The 19,235-nt window shown below is 41.8% G+C and overlaps 1 protein-coding gene across 1 annotated transcript in view; it reads left to right on the top strand.

The window, feature by feature from the left end:
- PRKAR2B (protein kinase cAMP-dependent type II regulatory subunit beta) overlaps positions 1–19,235 on the top strand; it is a 106,053-nt gene that overhangs the window by 29,319 nt on the left and 57,499 nt on the right. The window contains exon 2 of the mRNA XM_056117954.1: positions 2,290–2,325. Within this exon, the coding sequence (XP_055973929.1) occupies positions 2,290–2,325 (36 nt within the window). The remainder of the gene's footprint in view (positions 1–2,289; positions 2,326–19,235) is intronic.

The raw sequence follows: 19,235 nt of genomic DNA, 5'->3' as shown, positions 1-19,235 counted from the left end.
CATGAGTGATTTTAACCATGCATACATATGACTAAATTATTTTGATATATGAATAATAGAAATTTATCTCAGTTTGGAAAATATAACTTTGCTGTAAACTATACTTTTGTGAAATTTGGTGTTTTTAAGTTACATCAAAAATTGTAATAGTAAATTAATATGGCCGACTCCATTGTTGTGTGAGTTTTCAGGAACTAGTGTTTTTCTTTTTGCTGCATACAAGGTAGCTTTTTGGTGCTAGATGCTCATAGACTTGCTACAGAATGGTTGTGTGGCCAAAAGCAAATTAATATTTCTGAGACTTTCTCAGAAATAATGCACTTATTATTAAAATGTATGATGTCCTCATTAGCAGTGTGACCAAGCCAATATTTAATAATACAGTTGCAAGGATTAATGTAAAGCATCTGATAGTTTCATTGTAGTCCTTATTCTAAAGTGTACATATTTTTCATGCAGTATAATTATGCTGCTGATAAAAATTGTATGCCTTCCTTACCTGACCTATTTCATAAGTGATGAATTTACAGCATCATATAATTATATGATTATAATTATGCTGTGTTAAAAGTATTAAAGTACTAAAAAGTGTCATAGTAGACCAAGGACATTCTGCCCCTAAGCTATACTGTGGAGATCATGATGTCCTTTCTATATATAATATGAACCACAAATGTACTTGCTCTTCTCAGAAAATAATGTTTTTGAAAAATCTCTGTTTGGGAACAAAGAAATAGTATAGCAGGTATACTTGTTGGCACTTGTCTCGCTCATGGCCAACTCTGGTTTGATCCCTGGCATCCCATATGGTTTTTGGAGCACCTGAGCATTTCCAGGTGTGGCCCCCAACCCCCCCAAAAAATGAACAAATGAAAGAACTTTGTTTTTACTAGAGAGACAGTACCGGGGATTCAGGTGCTTGCTTTGCATGCAGCTGACCCTGTTGGATCCTTGCACTGCTTGATCCCCCGCACACCCCCAGCAGTCACTCAGGAGTCCAGAGCAGGAGTAAGCCTTGACTCCCTTCAACAAGAGGTATATGCCAAACCAAGAGGAATAAACAAGGCTGTTGAGTTGGGGACTGGGCTGGTAGACTGCTTGTCAGCTGAGGGATGCACTCTCAAACCCTGGCAGCTTTCTATCAAGAGACTGAGCAGTTTGCTCAAAAATATTGTCGAAACCCTAACTATTAAATCTGAAGAGATCAAAAACTAATCTCTTCACTTCATAATGATTTCCATACACATGAGAAGTTTTAGTTGTATTTCCTTTCCCCCGCCCCCTTGTATAAGACAGTGTTGCTGAAGAGATAGGAACAAACACTTCTCCCCTCCCCACCTTCCATCTCAAATAGTAGTTCTTTGAGATAAGGTTCTCAAATTAGTATTACTCACTAAAGGGGCTGGAGTGATAGCACAGAGGGTAGGGCATTTGCCTTGCACGTGGCCAACCTGGTTCGATTCCCAGCATCCCATATGGTCCCCAAGCAGTGCCAGGAGTAATTCCTGAGTGCAAAGCCAGGAGTAACCCCTGAGCATCGCCAAGTGAGACCCCCAAAAAATTCACTATAGGACATAAACCTTTCAAGGTATACTTCATATCATTGCTGAATTGTTTCCCCAGTATCAAATGTAATGATACATTGATTTACATGATCCCAATTAAGTGGTTTCAGCAGTGTATAGCAATTTCTTTTGAGGGGCACCTCTGAAGAAATACTCAGAGAAACCAGAGATACACAGGGGTACCGGATGCTGTCCCTGGTCATACTTCAACCAGGCTGGCCTAGTGATACTGCTCTAGCTGTGCTGGGGTACTGAGTCCACTATAGCAGTGCTTGGGGCTCTCCAGTGCTAGCTATGCCCGGTGGTGCTGAGGAGACCAGGCCCTTTTGTGTGGGGAAGGGGCTTGGGGCCATACACAGTGGTGGTCAGGGTTTACTCCTGGCTCTGTGTTCAGGGACCATATGCAGTGCCAGGGATTGAATTTGGTTGGCTGCATGCAAGGCCTTCCCCACTGTATCATCTTTCTGGTCCTGATGTGTTTTTCATTTGGGGGATGAGGGGTGGTGCTAATTTAATTGGTGGAATATTATTGATGTTCACTTGCAGTAAGAAAGCTTGTAAATTCAAACACTTAATTATCATGTATTTGTGCGTGTGTTGTGGGGAGTTGCTTACCACGTTTTTTAATTCATTGTGGGCTCATTTAACTATTTGGGTCCTTTTCAGGGTTTTGTATGAATTAGAATTTTATCTAATCATATTTTTTCTCTTTTTTACCTTTTAGCTCCAGTAATAAACAGATTCACACGGCGTGCTTCAGGTAAGAGACTATCTTATGGATTTTGTCTCTTTTCCATAGGAGGTGTATGTGTGGAAGGGGGGTGGGAGTAGGGGTGGGGGTGGGTGGGTTGTTACTCACAGGTGGGCTCAGAAGGTGTGAGAGTCTCACCAGTGAGTCTTTGCCATCTGCGCTGGTGGATTGACAGGGACCGAGGATGTGGTGCTACTTGGGTCCCATGGTTCTGAGGATACCTGGATTGATGGTACGTCCTGGGTCACACACGGCAGTGCTCAGGGGCCTCGGGGCTGCTTGGACCCTGTGGTGCTCAGGGGAACATGTAGTGGCTGGGAATCTAACTTGAGGCATGCCAGATATTTGCTCTCACTTCTGTACTACCACCTGGCTCCTAGGTTTTGTTTCTTTATTGTAATACTTAAAACATGATACTCATATTAGTCAAGAAGATACCAATAAAGATTCTTGCAGAAGAGCAATCATTTGTTAGTCATTTCCCCCAGAAAACATAACCGTCTCTTGTAATCAAGAATAAGATATAATTGGAACTGTCCTTTGAGTGGCTAAACTTTAAATCACACTCTGGACCAGTGCTCTCAAAACCCTTTTTTTTTGTTATTAGTGAAACACCATGAGGTACAGTTATAGACTTATAAATTTTTGTGCTTGGGTTTTTAAAATGGAGACTCATCCCAATCTCTTTGTTCTTGCTCTTGATAAATTATTGACCGTGCTGTTATCTGATATGGAAACAGTGATTTGCAAGATGGCAGAAGTATACCCTGGGTGGAGTGATGGATGAGGGTTTTTAATAAGAACAGATCTAAGAACTTGTCTTTGTGGAGTCCTTTAGAATAGAAGCAAATTGCTTTACATTTGTCAGTGCTCTTGAGGACATTGCTGTCTTAAAGACACCACAGTATTCTAATACATATTCTCTGTAATAGTCATTAACAAGTGCTTAAATTAGATTCCATAGACTGTGTATTACCTAAATTGGTAGGGAGGTATGGGACGTAATTAAGAGCATTTCTATTCAAAATGGCTTTAAGTAAAATGAGTTTGGGCATTGAAACGGATAAACTTTTATTTGGAAAGTTCACCTCTGTGGAATACTTTTTCTGAAGTAGAGTATAAATGAAGTGTTACTAAGTTTAGTTTGAGAAATTACTCAAAAATACTTTTAAATATAACTAGAAATATGGCAGTGGGGAGAGGGTGTGGGCCTCACCAAGCAGTGCTCAGGGGCCATACCCCAAGTAGGAAACCACTCAGGATCAGGTATCAAACCTGGACCTCCTGTATGCAAAACTCAGTCCATTGAACTATCTCTTTGGCCTATAACCAGAATGTTTAAAAAAAAAAGTAAGGAAGGCATTTTATATGATTGTCTTTCATGTATTTATAAAACAAATGAGTACTTATGCTGCCACCTTATTTTCATCTGTGCTCTAATATTAATAGTAGTGTAATGTTAAACTTATTTTTAAAAAATTCATTAGCAGTTATTGGTTTATAGACTTACCAGATATATAAGAACTTGGAAAACACTGCTGTATTGAGTGGCATTTGTTCAATTCTCTTGAGCTTTTTAAGTCTCCAGGCATTAAAAAAAATTATACACTGGGGCCAGAGCAATATTACAGTGGATAGGGTGCTTTCTTTGGACGCGGCCCACCTGGGTTTGTTCCCCGGTTTCCCATATGGTCCCCTGAAGAATGCCAGGAATGATTCCTGAGTGCAAAGCCAAGAGTAACCCCTGGGCAGGTGTGGCCCCCTAAAACCAAAAACCAAAAATAATTTTATGTACTGAAAAGAAAGACTAGCTTTGTGATACTTTTTTGATTATTGTCATTTCAATAAGACATCAAACTTTATCCCAAAGTATTGTTCTCAATATGAACCTGTTGTAGCGTAGTATGTAATATATAGTCTTATTCGAACAGCTAAGTTAATGAAAGAGGGATAATAAGGGAGAATTGGTATTGTGCTATATCTTGTCTTCATGAGGTATATTTTTTTTACACAGTCTCAGGATAAATTTTCCCTCTTTTTACCCCTTCAAATGATAAGATAAGAGATACTTATTTTGGAGCATGTTCCATTAGTATTTTTGCATAGTATACTTACAACCCTTTTGTGGGCTGGGATGTTCCAAACAAGTTAGAATTGAAATACCATTATTTTAGTCTGTTGACCATCACCAAATCTATGTCCGTTGTATTTTCAGAAAGACTCGACTGGAAATGCAGAGATAATAGAAAGCCAGAAAAGGGACACAAAGCCAGATGTTTCATTTATTTCCAGAAAGACAGGCAATAGGAAATGTCAGTAAAAATAGCAGGAAGCAATGTGATTTAAAGAAAAATAAATACGGTGATGTCAGTTTCAGGAGTCACGTTTACACAGAGCAACAAGTCTTAGAAGGACTGAAAATTGTTATGCCTGTAATTTTAACATGCTGGGAGCCATTACGAGATTGAATCTTGGTGGTAATCACTGGAAGCAAAAGACAACTAAGTGATTGACAGCCCTGAGTGGTCAGGCAGTAGTATACAGAGTACTTTCTGGTAACTCACATTTTCAGCCTTTCAGATAGGGAAGTAAAATGATCCTTATCTTAAATAGAACTGTGGGAGAAAAAAATAAAATGAGTGTGTCCCTATTTGTGAATATCCCTCCACCACTGTTCTTGTACCGCCATTCACCCACTTAGCGGACTCAGTTCTGTACGCTGGATTTGGAAAAGTCTCTATTTTCATTAAAAGTTAAACTCTGTGACTACACTTTCCAGACAAAAATTGAGGCCTATGGGCCAGGAAGATGGTTCAAAGAGTAGCACAGCGGTTGGGCGTTTACCTTGCTTGCAGCCTGCCCAGCCGAGCCGGGTTCGATTCCTCCGCCCCTCTCGGAGAGCTCGGCAAGCTACCAAGAGTATCTCACCCGCATGGCAAAGCCTGGCAAGATACCCGTGATGTATTCAATATTCCAAACACAGTAACAACAAGTCTCAAAATGGAGACGTTACTGGACCCACTCGAGCAAATCGATGAACAACAGGAGGACAGTGTGTCCCTGTTTATCATCCCTATTTGTTCTTTGATTTTATTTAATTTCCTTTAAGAGTTGATGTAAAATATAGAAAGGCATAAGATACCTGCACTTCTCTTCATTTAGTGGGTAAAGGCATAGTGAAGAGATACACCAGCTTCTTCTAAAGTAATGTTTCCTGGAGGATGGGTCAGGGAGCAGACAACAGCTGCAGTGGAGAGAAGTGTTCAACTGAAGGAGGTGGTGCTGAAAGGTGGTAATGTGTTGTTCATGAAACCCTGTCCGCAAAAGGACAGTAAACCACAGTGCGAAAAACAACTTAAAAAAAAAAAAAGCTGCTCTCTTTGAGGCAGACTGGTGGGTGCAAGGCAAATGCCGGGGAGAGCGTTGGTGGAGGAAAGTGGACACTGGTGAAGGGATTGGTGTTGAAACATTGTATACCCGATTCTAATCAATCATGAATAATAACTTTGTAATTTCACAGTGACTGTAGCACTCTAGCACTGTCCTCACGTTCATCAATTTGCTCAAGCGGGCACCAATATTGTGATACTTGTTGTTACTGCTTTTGGCTTATCGAATATGCCACGGGGATCTCACTAGGCTCTGCCATGTGGGCGGAGTACTTTCGGAAGCTTGCCGGGCTCTCCAAGAGGGACAGAGGAATCAAACCCAGGTCAGCCCCATGCAAGGCAAACACCCTACCCGCTGTGCTGTCGCTGTGCTTTTTGGGTCACCTCCGGTGATGCACAGGGGTTACTCCTGACTCTGCACTCAGGAATTACTCCTGGCAGTGCTGGGGGTACCATATGGGATGCTGAGAATTGAACCTGGGTTGGCCGCGTGCAAGACAAACGCCCTACCCACTGTGCTATCACTCCAGTCGCCTCACAATGACTAAATTTTTTTAAGATTTAAGATTTTTTTTTTTTTTTTGCTTTTTGCGTTATACCTGGCGACGCACAGGGTTTCCATCTGGTAGTGCACTCAGGAATTACTCCTGGCGGTGCTCAGGGGACCATATGGGATGCTGGAAATCGAACCTGGGTCAACTACGTGCAAGGCAAATGACTAAATAAAATAATAATAACAATATTTCCTGACAATAATAATATATACTGACAGTAAAACAAATGATTCTGTGTTCCAAATACGTATTTGGTAAGCACAAGTGGTTTTTTTTGGGGGGGGAGGGCGGGGAGGAGGAGGATGTTGGGCAGAGGTGTGTATCCTAAGTGGGGCTCAGGATTTATTCCAATTCCAGTCTAGCTGGGTCTGCTCTCAGTGCAAGGGTCTGAGGGCACTATGCATCTTGGTCTCTACGGGCTACTTGATGGTGCCCACAGGCTTCCCAGGCTGTACCTGGTGACGCTTGGGGGACCAGGTGGTGCCAGGGAGAGATCGGGGCCAACCACATGCAGGGCATGTGCCTTAACCTCTGAGCTATTTCTCCGGCCTATAAAAATACTTATTGAGATAGATTTTTTTCCCTTAAATTTCAGAAACACTTTTTATTCTTAGAAAGAAGCTATACAACTTTCATGCAAGACTTGTAATTCACGACAAGAAAATAAGTCAGGTAAAATCATGCAGAAGTTTCCTGGGAATTTGTTTCTTACTCGTCTGTTAAAAACTTGAGTACAACATTTGGGGACAGAGAGACAGTTCAGATGGTCAAGCACCTTCCTTGCGTCCTGGAGACTGGGAGGACTGTCATACTGTCTGCCTCCACAGCACCTCTGGATATAGGCCTGGTGGCTCCAGAGTACTCCCAGTTTGGTCTTGGTGGTCCCAGCAATACCAAGCCTGAACAGTAACACATCTTTGGCACCAGCAACCTACTTGGCTGATTTGCATGGGGAGGGTCCCTGGAATATGGAGCATGCCGGTGAAGCACCTATGAGACTTCATGACAGCAAGCGAATATAGTATTGATTACAGCAATAGCTACACTGTGAGCAATGCTAGCTCTTTAGTCACTGTTGATTGAGTGGAAAGAAAAAAGTTACATTTCTCATCTTTTGACTGAGTTTTTTTAAATCTGTGAAAATGTTTTTTGATAGACATACTGGTTGTGGGGGAGGCACACCAAAACCACAAACATTAAAATGATTGCAACCCTGTTATCAAAACTATAATTTTGTAAAAGAAAAGTAAAATAAATAAAAATTCTGGGGCATTTCTCCCACTTCACCCCATACACTTCAGGAACACTTATTGTTCTTTGAAAGAAGCTATAAAACTTTATTCTATCTGATTATTTCAGATAGAACAGTTCTTTCTCTCGTAAGGGCGGGGACTTTGTCATATATGAGAATGGGAGGAATATCTACATAATAAAGTATTTACCAAATATATTCATTAGTCAGCAGCACTCCCAGTACTAACCAGCTATATAATCTGTCATTTGAGGTGTTCAGGGATTACATGCCGAAGATGTTACATACCTGCACCTCATAGAAACGCTGGTGCAGGTAGTGAGCGGAGCACAAGAAATGATAGCAGAAATGAGAAAACCACAGTCAAAGAGTCAGAGCTGCAGAGTCTGGGAGGTGAAATTAAATCAAAATACACTGGAAAGCCTGGGCAGCAGAGTGACAGAAAAACAAGGATAAGGTCAGTGAGTTCCAAGATGAGACTCAAGAAACCCCCAGATCTATTCTTTAGGATTGTTTTTTTTTTTAAGTACTTCTAATAAAACCCCTTCTGTATGCTCGTGTTTCCAGTGCCTGCTCACAGGCCTATCAGTTTTTGTTTGTGGGGCATTCTCAGTTTGCAGAGTGCAGCACTCTGGGGTCGGCGCCTTCACCCACGTCCTGGGGCCTGCACTAATGCTGAGCGTTGCTCCCAGAAACTGTTGCTGAGCGTTATTTGCTCTAATACATCAAAGTTGTTCTTAGATGTGAAAATAGAAGTGCAAGTTAGGAGTTTTCTAATTCTCTTTTCTCATCTAGATAATTAACTACTCTTTAATTTTGAACCGTGCAACAAGAATTGGATTTTATAATACATTTCTAATAGAGAGAAAATTCGTATAATTTCCCCAAGACCATTTTTCGGAATCTTTCGGAGGTGAGATGAAGCCCTTTAATTTCCCATACCGCCTGTGTAAAATGCGATAGTAAACCTGCTATGGGAATTCATTCAAAGTACAACGATCAAGCCCTAAGAAAATGGTGAGGTAGCAGACGTTCAAATCTTGTCTTGAATCTGCTTCAGGGAACATATGCTTTCTTGACTCAGGGAACATATGCTTCCTTTTGTTTTGGAAATATTTTGTAGCCTTGGTGCTCATTGTTTCTACTTTTAAATTATTTGCTAAGAGCTTTTAGCCTGTAATTGTTCTGACCCCTACCCCCAGCAAGGGGTCGTGCTCATATTGTCAAACTGATTTGCTGACCTGACAGTATTCACAGTTTAATTTTGCTCATTGTCAAAGTTTTTATTTGAAACTCGGTGGTCACCAACCCTAAATAAGACACAGACGAAGAATGGTGCTTTGATGAATTAATTTACAAATTCATTCAGCAAACTTTACTGAGTTCTCCCTTTGTGAAAGCCCGGCAAGCTACCGAGAGTATCTCGCCCGCACGGCAGAGCCTGGCAAGCTCCCCGTGATGTATTCGATATGCCAAACACAGTAACAACAAAGTCTCCAATGGAGACGTTACTGGGCCTGCTCGAGCAAATCGATGAACAACGGGAGGGCCTTTACCTTTATCTTTACCTCCCTTTGTGCCAGGGTCAGCAGCCACTAGAGACTGCCCTTGGGAAGTTCAAGGGAAGCAGGTTGTGACTCAGAGTGTGGTAAAAAACCGTAGTGTCCACGGAGTGGAAAAAAAGAAAACAGTTTCTCCAGGTGTGACTCCCAGGGAGGGTGCTTTAGAATGGGTGCTGTGGAATGGATTTCAGCAGGATAGTATGGGGAGTATTTTATCACTAATAGCTAGCTATTTTATAATAAACTGCTATGGGGTGGGGTGGGGGTGGCAGGGAGGTGGTAGAGGCATGCCAGGAATTGAACCCAGTCCCATGAATGCAAGCAGGAACTTGACAGTTGAGCACACTCTAACCCCCTCTTTTCTTCCTTCTAAATAAAGTACTTTTACCCTAGTATTCTACTCTGCCACCAAGCACCAAAGGCATGGACATGGTCAGGAACGAGCACAACTTTTAAATACTATGACTTTGAAAGATGTCTGCCTTCCAGTTAACTGCAATGAAAGCCCTATCTCAGCTCGTTCCTACCTGCTTATTAAAATATGCACATGTCTCCTTTCTGCATGATCCCAGTTTCTCCCGCTATGAAATGGGAGTGATGCACTAAGATGATGGTGGCAAGTGCTTAGTTAATCGTCGATGATTAAGAGCAGTTGACATGGATTCTTTCTAGTTTGGTTGCTCAGTGTCAGCCCATGGTCTAAATGTGTCTCCTGGACAGTAAGAGACTTCCAGAGTCTGGACAGTAGGTTAAGGGCATGTGGGCCCCAGCGCTTGACCTGGAGAACAAGTTGGATGACATGGAGGGGAAGGTTGCAATCGAATCAGATAGATGGTTAAGTAAGGGGGCAGGATGCTCGAAGCCTGAGCTCAGGGCCTGTGAGAAAAGACTAGAAGGTAGGCCTGGAGAGTTCTCCAAGATGCCAAAGCACAGTTCCTGGGGCATTGTGTTCTAGTTTAGGTCACAGTGGCTCCAAGCCCCTTGAGGTTCTTGTTAGCTCTTCCTGCCCCAGCTAGTGTTGAAGTCTCTCTTCTGTGAACAACTAAAACCACATGAACAGAAAATATGCTGCCTCATCTCATCCTGCCTCCTTCCTCATCCAGCACTAATGTTCCACAGGCCTTCTGGTGCCCTGGGAGATAAGAGCCTCATGAAACCTATGCAGAGTGTTGGCTTTTTGCTTCATTTTTTGTTAGGTCCTGGGATGCTGATGATAAACTATCTCAAAAACAAGAAATTTGCTTATCTCATGAACTTAATTGCACTTTGTTCACAGTTTTCTTTGAGCCTTCCAGGGAAGGAGAGAAAGAAAGGTGTAATGAAAACACCAGCAGTGTGGAATGGCTGGGAGCATGCCTTCCTCCTGGGTGTCTTAAGAATATTTGTGATTTGTGATGTGTGCTGGTGCCTGAGGGGAGTAGGGAGGACTTGGAATGTAGCATGAGAAGCCTTGGTCGTCCCTGGAAGCCCGTTGAATCCTGACTGCTTGGGACACTGTCTCCACACCAGGCCTAAGTATAGATAGAAAGGCCATTGAACTGGCTTGTGGCCATTCTGTAATGGGTATCCTCAGTCCCCACAGGTGAGGAGGGTCACCTTTCCACCCATCCAGCTCCCCCCAGTATGTGGCAGGGCAGTATGTTTATAGAATATAATAAACTCTTCAACCCAGCCTAGTGTAGCTTCAAGACTTCTAGACACCATACGCTTCGTAGTTCATCTCCTTGCAGACCATGACCTTGTTGTGGTCTGTGTGAGATAGGAAAGTTCTCATAAAATGTGCAAAAGCTTTCATAAAGGAAAACAAGACATTCATCTAAAACAACAGGTTATGAAAACAAGACCTCAGAGCTTGCTTTACTCTGGCATTTTGCACGAACAGACTGCAGTGTCAAGGGTGTCCCTTGGAGTAGCAGAAGGGTGGTTTTGTGGCAGCCCTGAACCCATCCCATGTCATGCAAAGCAGCTGTTTGGCCTGAGCATATATGGAACATTTGACAAACTTTCCTTGCTGTACCTCAGCCCCAGCCGTATGCCCTGTCTTCCTTCCTTCCTTTCTTCCTTCCTTCCTTCCTTCCTTCCTTCCTTCCTCCCTCCCTCCCTCCCTCCCTCCCTCCCTCCCTCTCTCTCTCTCTTTCTTTCTTTCTTTCTTTCTTTCTTTCTTTCTTTCTTTGAGTGCCATCCATGTCTTGAAGTCAACACTCTGGGGTTGGAGAGAATATACTGTGGGTTCGATCCCTGACACAGCCTATGGTTCCCCCATTCATCACTAGGAGTGATCTCTGAGCACAGAGCCAGGAGTAAGCCCTGAGTACTGCGAGGTATGTCCCCCAAACCAAACAACAGCAACAAGAATGTGACTATTCCTGCCACTGTTCCTACTTGCACATCATTTTATATTATGGTGGTTTGTCCACATTTCTCTTTCGTTCACCCCCAACCCGTGCACCTCATCCTTTGCTGAGCTGAGAAAACAAGGGCTTCTCTGAATGAAGTGACTGAAGAAATAGAATGTACCTTTAGAAAACAGGAGCACTGGACACATGGGGGACAATTTGGGCAGATGTGTACAATGGGATTTAAGATTCCTGAGGGTAAGGAACTGGCCTCCACATAGTTACAGGGCAAGTGGCTAAAGCCGAGGTTGGATGATGTTTCATAGGGAGCCACGGAAGCAAAACCAAAACCAAACAAACAAAGCTTTGCAGAAGGGCTGAGACCTGGAAATCTCCTATGAGGATGGCAAACCTGGGGCCAGGGTAAAGCAGAAAACAGGCCCCAGCCAAAAGGGCTGTGTGAAGGCCATGGAAATGAGAAGCCACAGGGGCTCTTCATGAACACCCCACATTGAGGTCCGGGTGCCAGTGTGGGTTGCCATGGATCTCACTGTGTCCGGGTGGGGGGATCTAAAGGAGTGGGCCTCCTGGAGAAGAAACAGGCTTCACCTAAGACAGAAATATCAGAAATGTTTTATAAAGGCACCTGAGGGTGCCGGCAAGGTTTAGGAAAGGAGGGTAGAGAATGGGCAGGAGGGACCGCAGGCTGGCACTTCAGCCCAGCCAGAATCAGGCACCATTGCTACAGCAGCACCAAGTGTCCCTGCCCTCGAGATGCTCACAGTCTCTGAGAGTGGCTTTACGGGGTGGAGACATGGGTTAGGGGGAGGATATATGGATCAGCGACTCTGATAGCAAAGATGGCATAGATGGGCTGAGGGACTGTAGGTTATGATTTATTCACCGTGGCCCTTTGTTTAAGCTTTTTAAAGAGATAACATCAGATTTCCCTTGAGAGCACTTTATCTTTCTGATATTTACCTTTTGTACAGAGGTAGGCACTGTGGTGTGGAATTTAAGAGCTTGGATGTGGGCCATTCTTTCACATATTGATTAAATACTCAGCCAGGGCCTATGATGTGTTGGCACCGGACTAGGCCTGAGGCAGATGGATCTAGTTTTTGTTCTTAGTTGCATCAATTATGAAGAGTGTGACCTTGAGCCACTTAAATCTTTTTTTGGGGGGGGGACATGAGGAAGGGGGAGAGAGAGAGAGAAAGAGAGAGAGAGAGAGAGAGAAACAGGGAGACAGAGACACAGACAAGAAATAGAGAGAGACAGAAAGACAAAGAGACAAAGACAGAGAGATAGAGACAGAGACAGAGAGACAAAGAGACAGAGAGGGACAGAGACAGAGAGACAGAAGGTGAATAAGAGAGAGCGAGTAAGAGAGAGTGTGCTCAGGGCTCAGAAGCACTGTGAACTGACATTGTGCCCCATTTCCACCTGCTGCTCCCTTGTTGCCCTCCAGCACTACAGTTGAACCCTGAAGCCCCCTGAGTAATATCAGAGTGACCCCTGGTGGCCCCAGCATTGCTGGGCCTGAGCAGCCCTGCCCCTGCAGGTTCAGGCTTGGCTTTGGCCAAGTATATGCAGCAGTGGGCCTGAGTCTCCTGGGCATTCCATGGGAGCCCCAGACAAATGAACAGATAGGAATCCTTGGTCAAACCAAGTGGTGATTGATGAAGAGAATGGAGGTCAGGTCTTCTCTGATTTTTTTTCTTTTTTTTGGCTTTTTGGGTCACACCCAGCAATGCTCAAGGGTTACTCCTGGCTCTGCACTCAGGAATTACGCCAGACGGTGCTCAGGGGACCATATGGGAAACCAGGGATGGAACCAGGGTTGGCTGGGTGCTAGGCAAAACCCAGTGTACTATCACTCCACCCGGATCTCTGTTGTTGTTTTAAATTACAATGCCCAACACATAATGAATGCTAAATAAATTTTTGTGTAGCCTGGGATTCAGCTTGTCCCCATGTTTTGCAGGAGTATGTTCTCAGACCCCAGTGGAGGGCCACTGCCGCATGCTGTTTCCTACTCTGTATATAGTGTTCTTTTCTGATCATTCATACCTATGGTTTGACAACTAGGCACAACGAGATTAATTACTAAAGAGTATAACAACATACTCGAATAAAAGTGAATGTGGCTTATGTGAATTCGGCCTCCCAGAATATTTCATTCCACATAATATTTTGTAGAATTATTAGTCTTTCCAACAAAAGACTCCTCTCTTCTGCCATTTTGAATACAATACACCATGAATCTGTATCTTAAATATTCAGTAGCTTTACTGCACTGTCATACGTAAAGTAACAATAAATTCCAATTTCTGTGTGTGTGTGAGTGTGTGTGTGTGTGTGTGAGAGAGAGAGAGAGAGAGAGAGAGAGAGAGAGAGCAACGAACACTGACAAGTGAAACTCCAGACAACAGGGGTTACTGCATTAGATTCGATTCTGTGTTATTTTCTCCTGTAACTCTCCCACCCCCTTATTTTTTAATTGGCCAAAACGTGTGCTTTTGGGGCCCGAGCAATAGTACAGCAGTTAGGGCGTTTGCCTTGCACACAACCGACCTGGGTTCGATCCTCAGCATCCCTTAGGGCTTCCCAGCACCCCCAGGAGTAATTCCTGAGTGCAAAGCCAGGAGTAAACATGAGCATCGCTGGGTGTGAACACCCTCCCCCAAAAAGTGTGCTTTTATGTATCTAGTACATTTAATTCCCCTACTTAGAACTTGGATTTAGATTTGGGTTGGGAGATTTTTTTCAAACAAAGATGGCAACTTCAGTGTCCCCCTAACTGATAAGCAGCTGCGTGTGATGGTTTTTTAGAAATTACGTTGGTCGGCTATAAAAAGGTTTTTACCTTTAATTTGAAACTGGTGTGTATAAATGTGGTGAGGGGATCCCCATAGTTTTCTACCTGGTTGCCTGATTAACCTGCTGAACCTGCTGCTGCTTTTTGGGGAATGACTGTTCTGGGCTCTGAGCCACTAACGGCCCAGCAGTGTTCTTTACACTAGCTCATTGTTTGACCATGCCTTTTTGATATTTAAAAGATTAATATTGGGCCAGAGCAATAATACGGTGGGTAAGGCCTTGCATGCGGCTGACCCGGGTTCAATCCCTGGCATCCTATATGGTCCTTCAAGCACTGTCAAGAGTAATTCCTGAGTACAGAGCCAGGAGTAACCCCTGAGCATAGCTGGGTGCGACCCAAAAAGCAAAAATAAATAATAAAAAAGAGTAACATTGTAAACAAAAAACAAAAAGTGTCTCCAGGTAGCAGGCAAGTTAACCACCCCTGAATTCCCCTGTCCCCCTCCCAGCACACACACACACAACACACACACACACACACACACACACCCCTTCAGTCTTAAATGACTAAAACTAGAAATTGGGATTTGTTGTTGCTTTACATATGACAGTGAAATAAAACTACTGAATATTTAAGATATGGATTCATGGTGTATTGTTTCAGAATGGCAGAAAAGAGGAGTCTTTTGTTGGAAAGACTAAACAATTTCAATAATTATATTGCTGACCTGTTTCAAGGACTTATAAAAGTCATCACTTTCATTGACCTTTCAAAAGAAGGTTTCATTGTCCTCCTTTGTAGACGTTTTAAAACAAAATTTCAAAGTATAGGTGCTTTTTGAAAACAGGTGTAGATAATTTACTTCTTTTATAATATAGAGCACAGAAAAAGTGTTCCAGAAAATGAATGGGATGCTGTGAGAACATTTTTAGAGCTGAGTTTCAGCTAGTTGCTGAGCAGTAATCCTTAGTAAACAGAAAATGTAAATTTACTGTGTCCCTCCTTGTGGCTTTTGAAAAATAAACTACTATTTTCCAGTTACCTTTTAATGTGGTGTTTTCACTTTCCTCAGATTTTGTGGATCAGTTATTGCTTTATTTCTTCCCCGCAGTTCATTTTTTTTAAGAAAGGAGCCTATTTAATCTATTTTAAGAAGATTTATTAGACAGAGAATAATGAAAAGATGTTCTTGGAATTAGAATAATGAAAAGGTTTGTAATCCAGACTGTTTTTATTGATTGAAACATAAGCATTCATGTTTTATCACATAATGAGATTAGAAGTCAAATAAAATTAGAATTTCTTTTGAGTTAAATACTGCTCAACGTTTGCTTAGTTGCTGGGACATTTCTTGCATGGTCATTGTGGCTACAGGAGTCTGGCTGTGTGGCTCCCGCTGGGCAGAGATTCTGAGCTAAATATCATGATTAGGTTTTAAAGGCAACGTGTGAATTCCAGATGCTTTTCATAAATTCATGATACCAAAACCTTTCCCTCTTACTTTCTATTTGTTTTGAACCACCCCTGGCAGTGCTCAGGGTTTACTCCTGGTTCTGTGCTTAGTGATCACTCCTGGAAGTGCTTGGGAGACTGATGTGGTAGCTGGAATCAAGCCCATTCAGCCACATGCAAGGCAAGCACCTTAACTGCTGTACTATCTTTCTGGCCCTTGCTTTTATTGAAGAACACATTTTTTTTTAATAAGGGACATAGCTTTATAAGGATCAGTTATTATGGTTACAAACCTAAGTGGCATAATTCGTGAAAGTAGATGAGGATTGTGGTAAAACTAAAATGTTTGCAAAGTCAACTCTATTTCAGCTTTGCTTTCCCCATGGTAACCTATGAAAATCGCTATGACAGTTGAAGGAAGTCTTATTATAATCTCCATTATGCAGTTATGAAAATTAAAGTACAAAATGTTTAATGTTATTAATTTATTCATTAGCATGGAGTCAGACTTGTTTCTACCACTTTATTAAATGGGAATTAGGAGCTAGTAGAACGAAAAGTCCTAAATACTGAATAGCCTGGCCTGCAATTTTAAGGCAGATACTTCAGGAGAAGATTTGAGATGACTTCTGTTTTCCTGTTATAATTTTTATCCTGAAGCTTGAAACAATCTTAAATGATATTAAATATTGCATAAACATTCCATTACAGTAAAGAAAAAGTAATTTTTTAGAATCATTTCTGGCACCAGCATTGTGATATTTACATACTCTTACAGTTGAAGGACCAAATTTATGAGTTGTTTAATAACACCCAAGATAGTTTTTATGTTGTAATCAATTCAACAAGATTTTTTTTGGTACAAAATGACACAACTGTTTGCATCTTAATGCTTCTGACCACCAATTTGAGTAATTGAGATTAATTTTAATCTAAATTTAACTATTTTTTCTTGATCCCTTCGAGAGAGAAATTTTTTTTTCTTTTTTTGAGTCACACCTGGCAATGCACAGTGGTTACTCCTAGCTCTACACTCAGAAATTACTCCTTGTGGTGCTTGGGGGACCATAAGGGATGCTGCGGATCGAACCCAGGTTGGCCGCCTGCAAGGCAAACACCCTATCCAATGTACTATAGCTCCAGCCCCGAGAGAGAAATTTTAAAAGTTATAATACTAGTCAATGGATTAGCATATAGAAATATTAGAAATCATATTACTGTTTCTACATGTAAATGATTTTCTTTGGTTTGATCAGGTTTGATTTTGCTCTGTTTTTCTTTAGAGAGAGGGAGAAAATCACTAATATAAGATTTTATTTATATTATAATGATGGCCATCTCAGTAAGCATCATGAATGCCTTCAAATCAAGCAGAAGTTTAATGATGCAAGTGCACCTAAGGGAGATGCTAAGAACTGATGAAGTTGTGTTTGCTTGTTTGTAGATTATAATTATGAAAATATTATATTTTATAATTATGAACCCTCTTAAGAGAGATTTAGTACATTTGTTTGTAAAAGCTAGATGGAGCACCATTCCACACAGTGCCTGAGTATTGTCTGAGTGTTTTTTGATGATTTGGGGGAGAGAGGAAGGGCAGGGAAAGAGGGCTGGAGGCACTGTATGTAGGTTGGTGTCTGTTGCTGAGAGGTGATAAATTGCTAATCGCGATTTTCTCTGGAAAGCATTTTCAGCTTTCTCGAAACGCCAACATAAATTATTATGATATTCTTTTGGTCTTAACAATGAATGAGGTCATATTTTGCTATTTTATACTCTATATTAAGTTCAACTAAGGGAACAAATTTTAAATAGAGTATTTTAAAAAGATTTTTGTTGTTGTTTTGTTTTGGGGCTACACTCAACTTTGCTCCAGGTTTACTCCGGGCTCTGCACTCAGGGATCACTCCTTAACCAGATATGGAGGTGGGGCTTGAAACCTTGTTGGCCCTAGGCAAGGCAGGTTCCCTAACTGCTATACTTACTTTGAAACTCCTGAATTCAGCTTTTTATAATTGTTTCTACCTCAGAGTTTCATTTTTATTGAGGATACTTATGTTTCACAACTTTTTTCTAATTATAACTGTGGTATAAGAAAACTGCATTAAGCTTTTTCATGCACAGAAATTATTTATATTCTAATTTGTGCCCTATTAGGACTTGTGTATTTTGAAATATGTTAATTTGTTTTGATGACATCCATTCCATTGTTTCAGATTTAAATTAAGTTTAAAATAAATTTTTAAAATAAATTTAGATTTTTATATGAAATTTAAAGATCTCCAAGCCTACTCGGATTGGAGTCGAGCATCCTCCACCCAGATCCTCCAAATTCCAGTAGGCGGGGGTCACACCCACCACCTGGCCCCTTGGCGCTGTGTAATCCCATCAATTGCCAAGACATCTTATCAGAACATCTTTTTATGACATCTTATTATCTCATTCCTACTTTGGACAAACTTGCAGGCTATCGAATGTAGCCTGCCCACAGGGCAGAGTCTGGCAAACTCCCCGTGGAGTACCAAATATGCCAAATACCAGTAACAATGATGGGTCTCATTCTCCTAAAGAGCCTTGAATATAATCTCAGGGCTAGGATGAAAGAGACGTTACTGGGGCCTGCTCGAGGCAATCGACAAATAACAGGATGATGAATGAATGAATGAATGAAATTTAGATCTGGCCCATTTGGAAAGGTCGCTGTCCTAGTGTTATGGGTAAGGAAATGGTACGCAGAGAGGGTTGTTATTTCCAAGATAATATTGACAGAGTGGCAGCCACGGGATCTAAATTCTGGTGTTCTGTTTACAGTCTGTGCTCTTTGAAATCCTCCACTCTTAACAAAGATCGAACTACTTGGATTCAACAAATAGTGAGTGCCCACAGTGTACTGGGAATTCTTAATTAGTAAAGATCTGAGGAGACAGTGGCAGGGTGAGGAAGACATGTGAACTTCCTGCTATCAGGAAGTGTCAGTTTTTGTGGAAACAGAAAACAAAATTGTGAATTTCATAGTTTGTGGACGTTCTCCTGGGTGTAGTTGGTAGTATTTTGGAAAGGTATTTTCTGATGATGAAGAATGCCTACCTTTTCTGTTTACTTGGTTGGTTCATGAATTCCTTCTCTTGGGTAACTAATAGCTTCAGGAAGTCTGGGCAGTGTCAGTGCCTGTAGTCACTGTTTTTTGGCTTCTGAAACCCTGAGTAAGAACCCCGGCACTCCATCATGTCAGCTTTGAGTGGGGACTCTGAGCTTTAGTGTCTTCATTTACAAATGGGCACTGACAGCCCCACTTCCTGGCCACACTGATGGGAGTAAATGATGGCGCCTTCGGTGCTGGACTCGGAGGGGTGTGATGAACCTATGTTTTTTCTACCCTCTGTTTACTTTTCTATCTTAATTTCAGAGGGAGAAGAAAAATGCCAAGATTAAGTTCCTATTAAATAACTTTTTTTTCCTCACCAGCGTACTGTGCTTGTTCTAATTCAGCTCATTCTTATCCAAAATTAGCATGATGCTTGTATGGTAATTGAGTATTAATATGCACAAG

The sequence above is a fragment of the Sorex fumeus genome, unplaced genomic scaffold (genome assembly GCF_029834395.1).
Source record: "Sorex fumeus unplaced genomic scaffold, SorFum_2.1 ptg000037l, whole genome shotgun sequence".
NCBI lineage: Eukaryota > Metazoa > Chordata > Mammalia > Eulipotyphla > Soricidae > Sorex > Sorex fumeus.
Note: the sequence above shows the minus strand (reverse complement) of the source record. Positions and strands in the feature narration are given on the sequence as shown.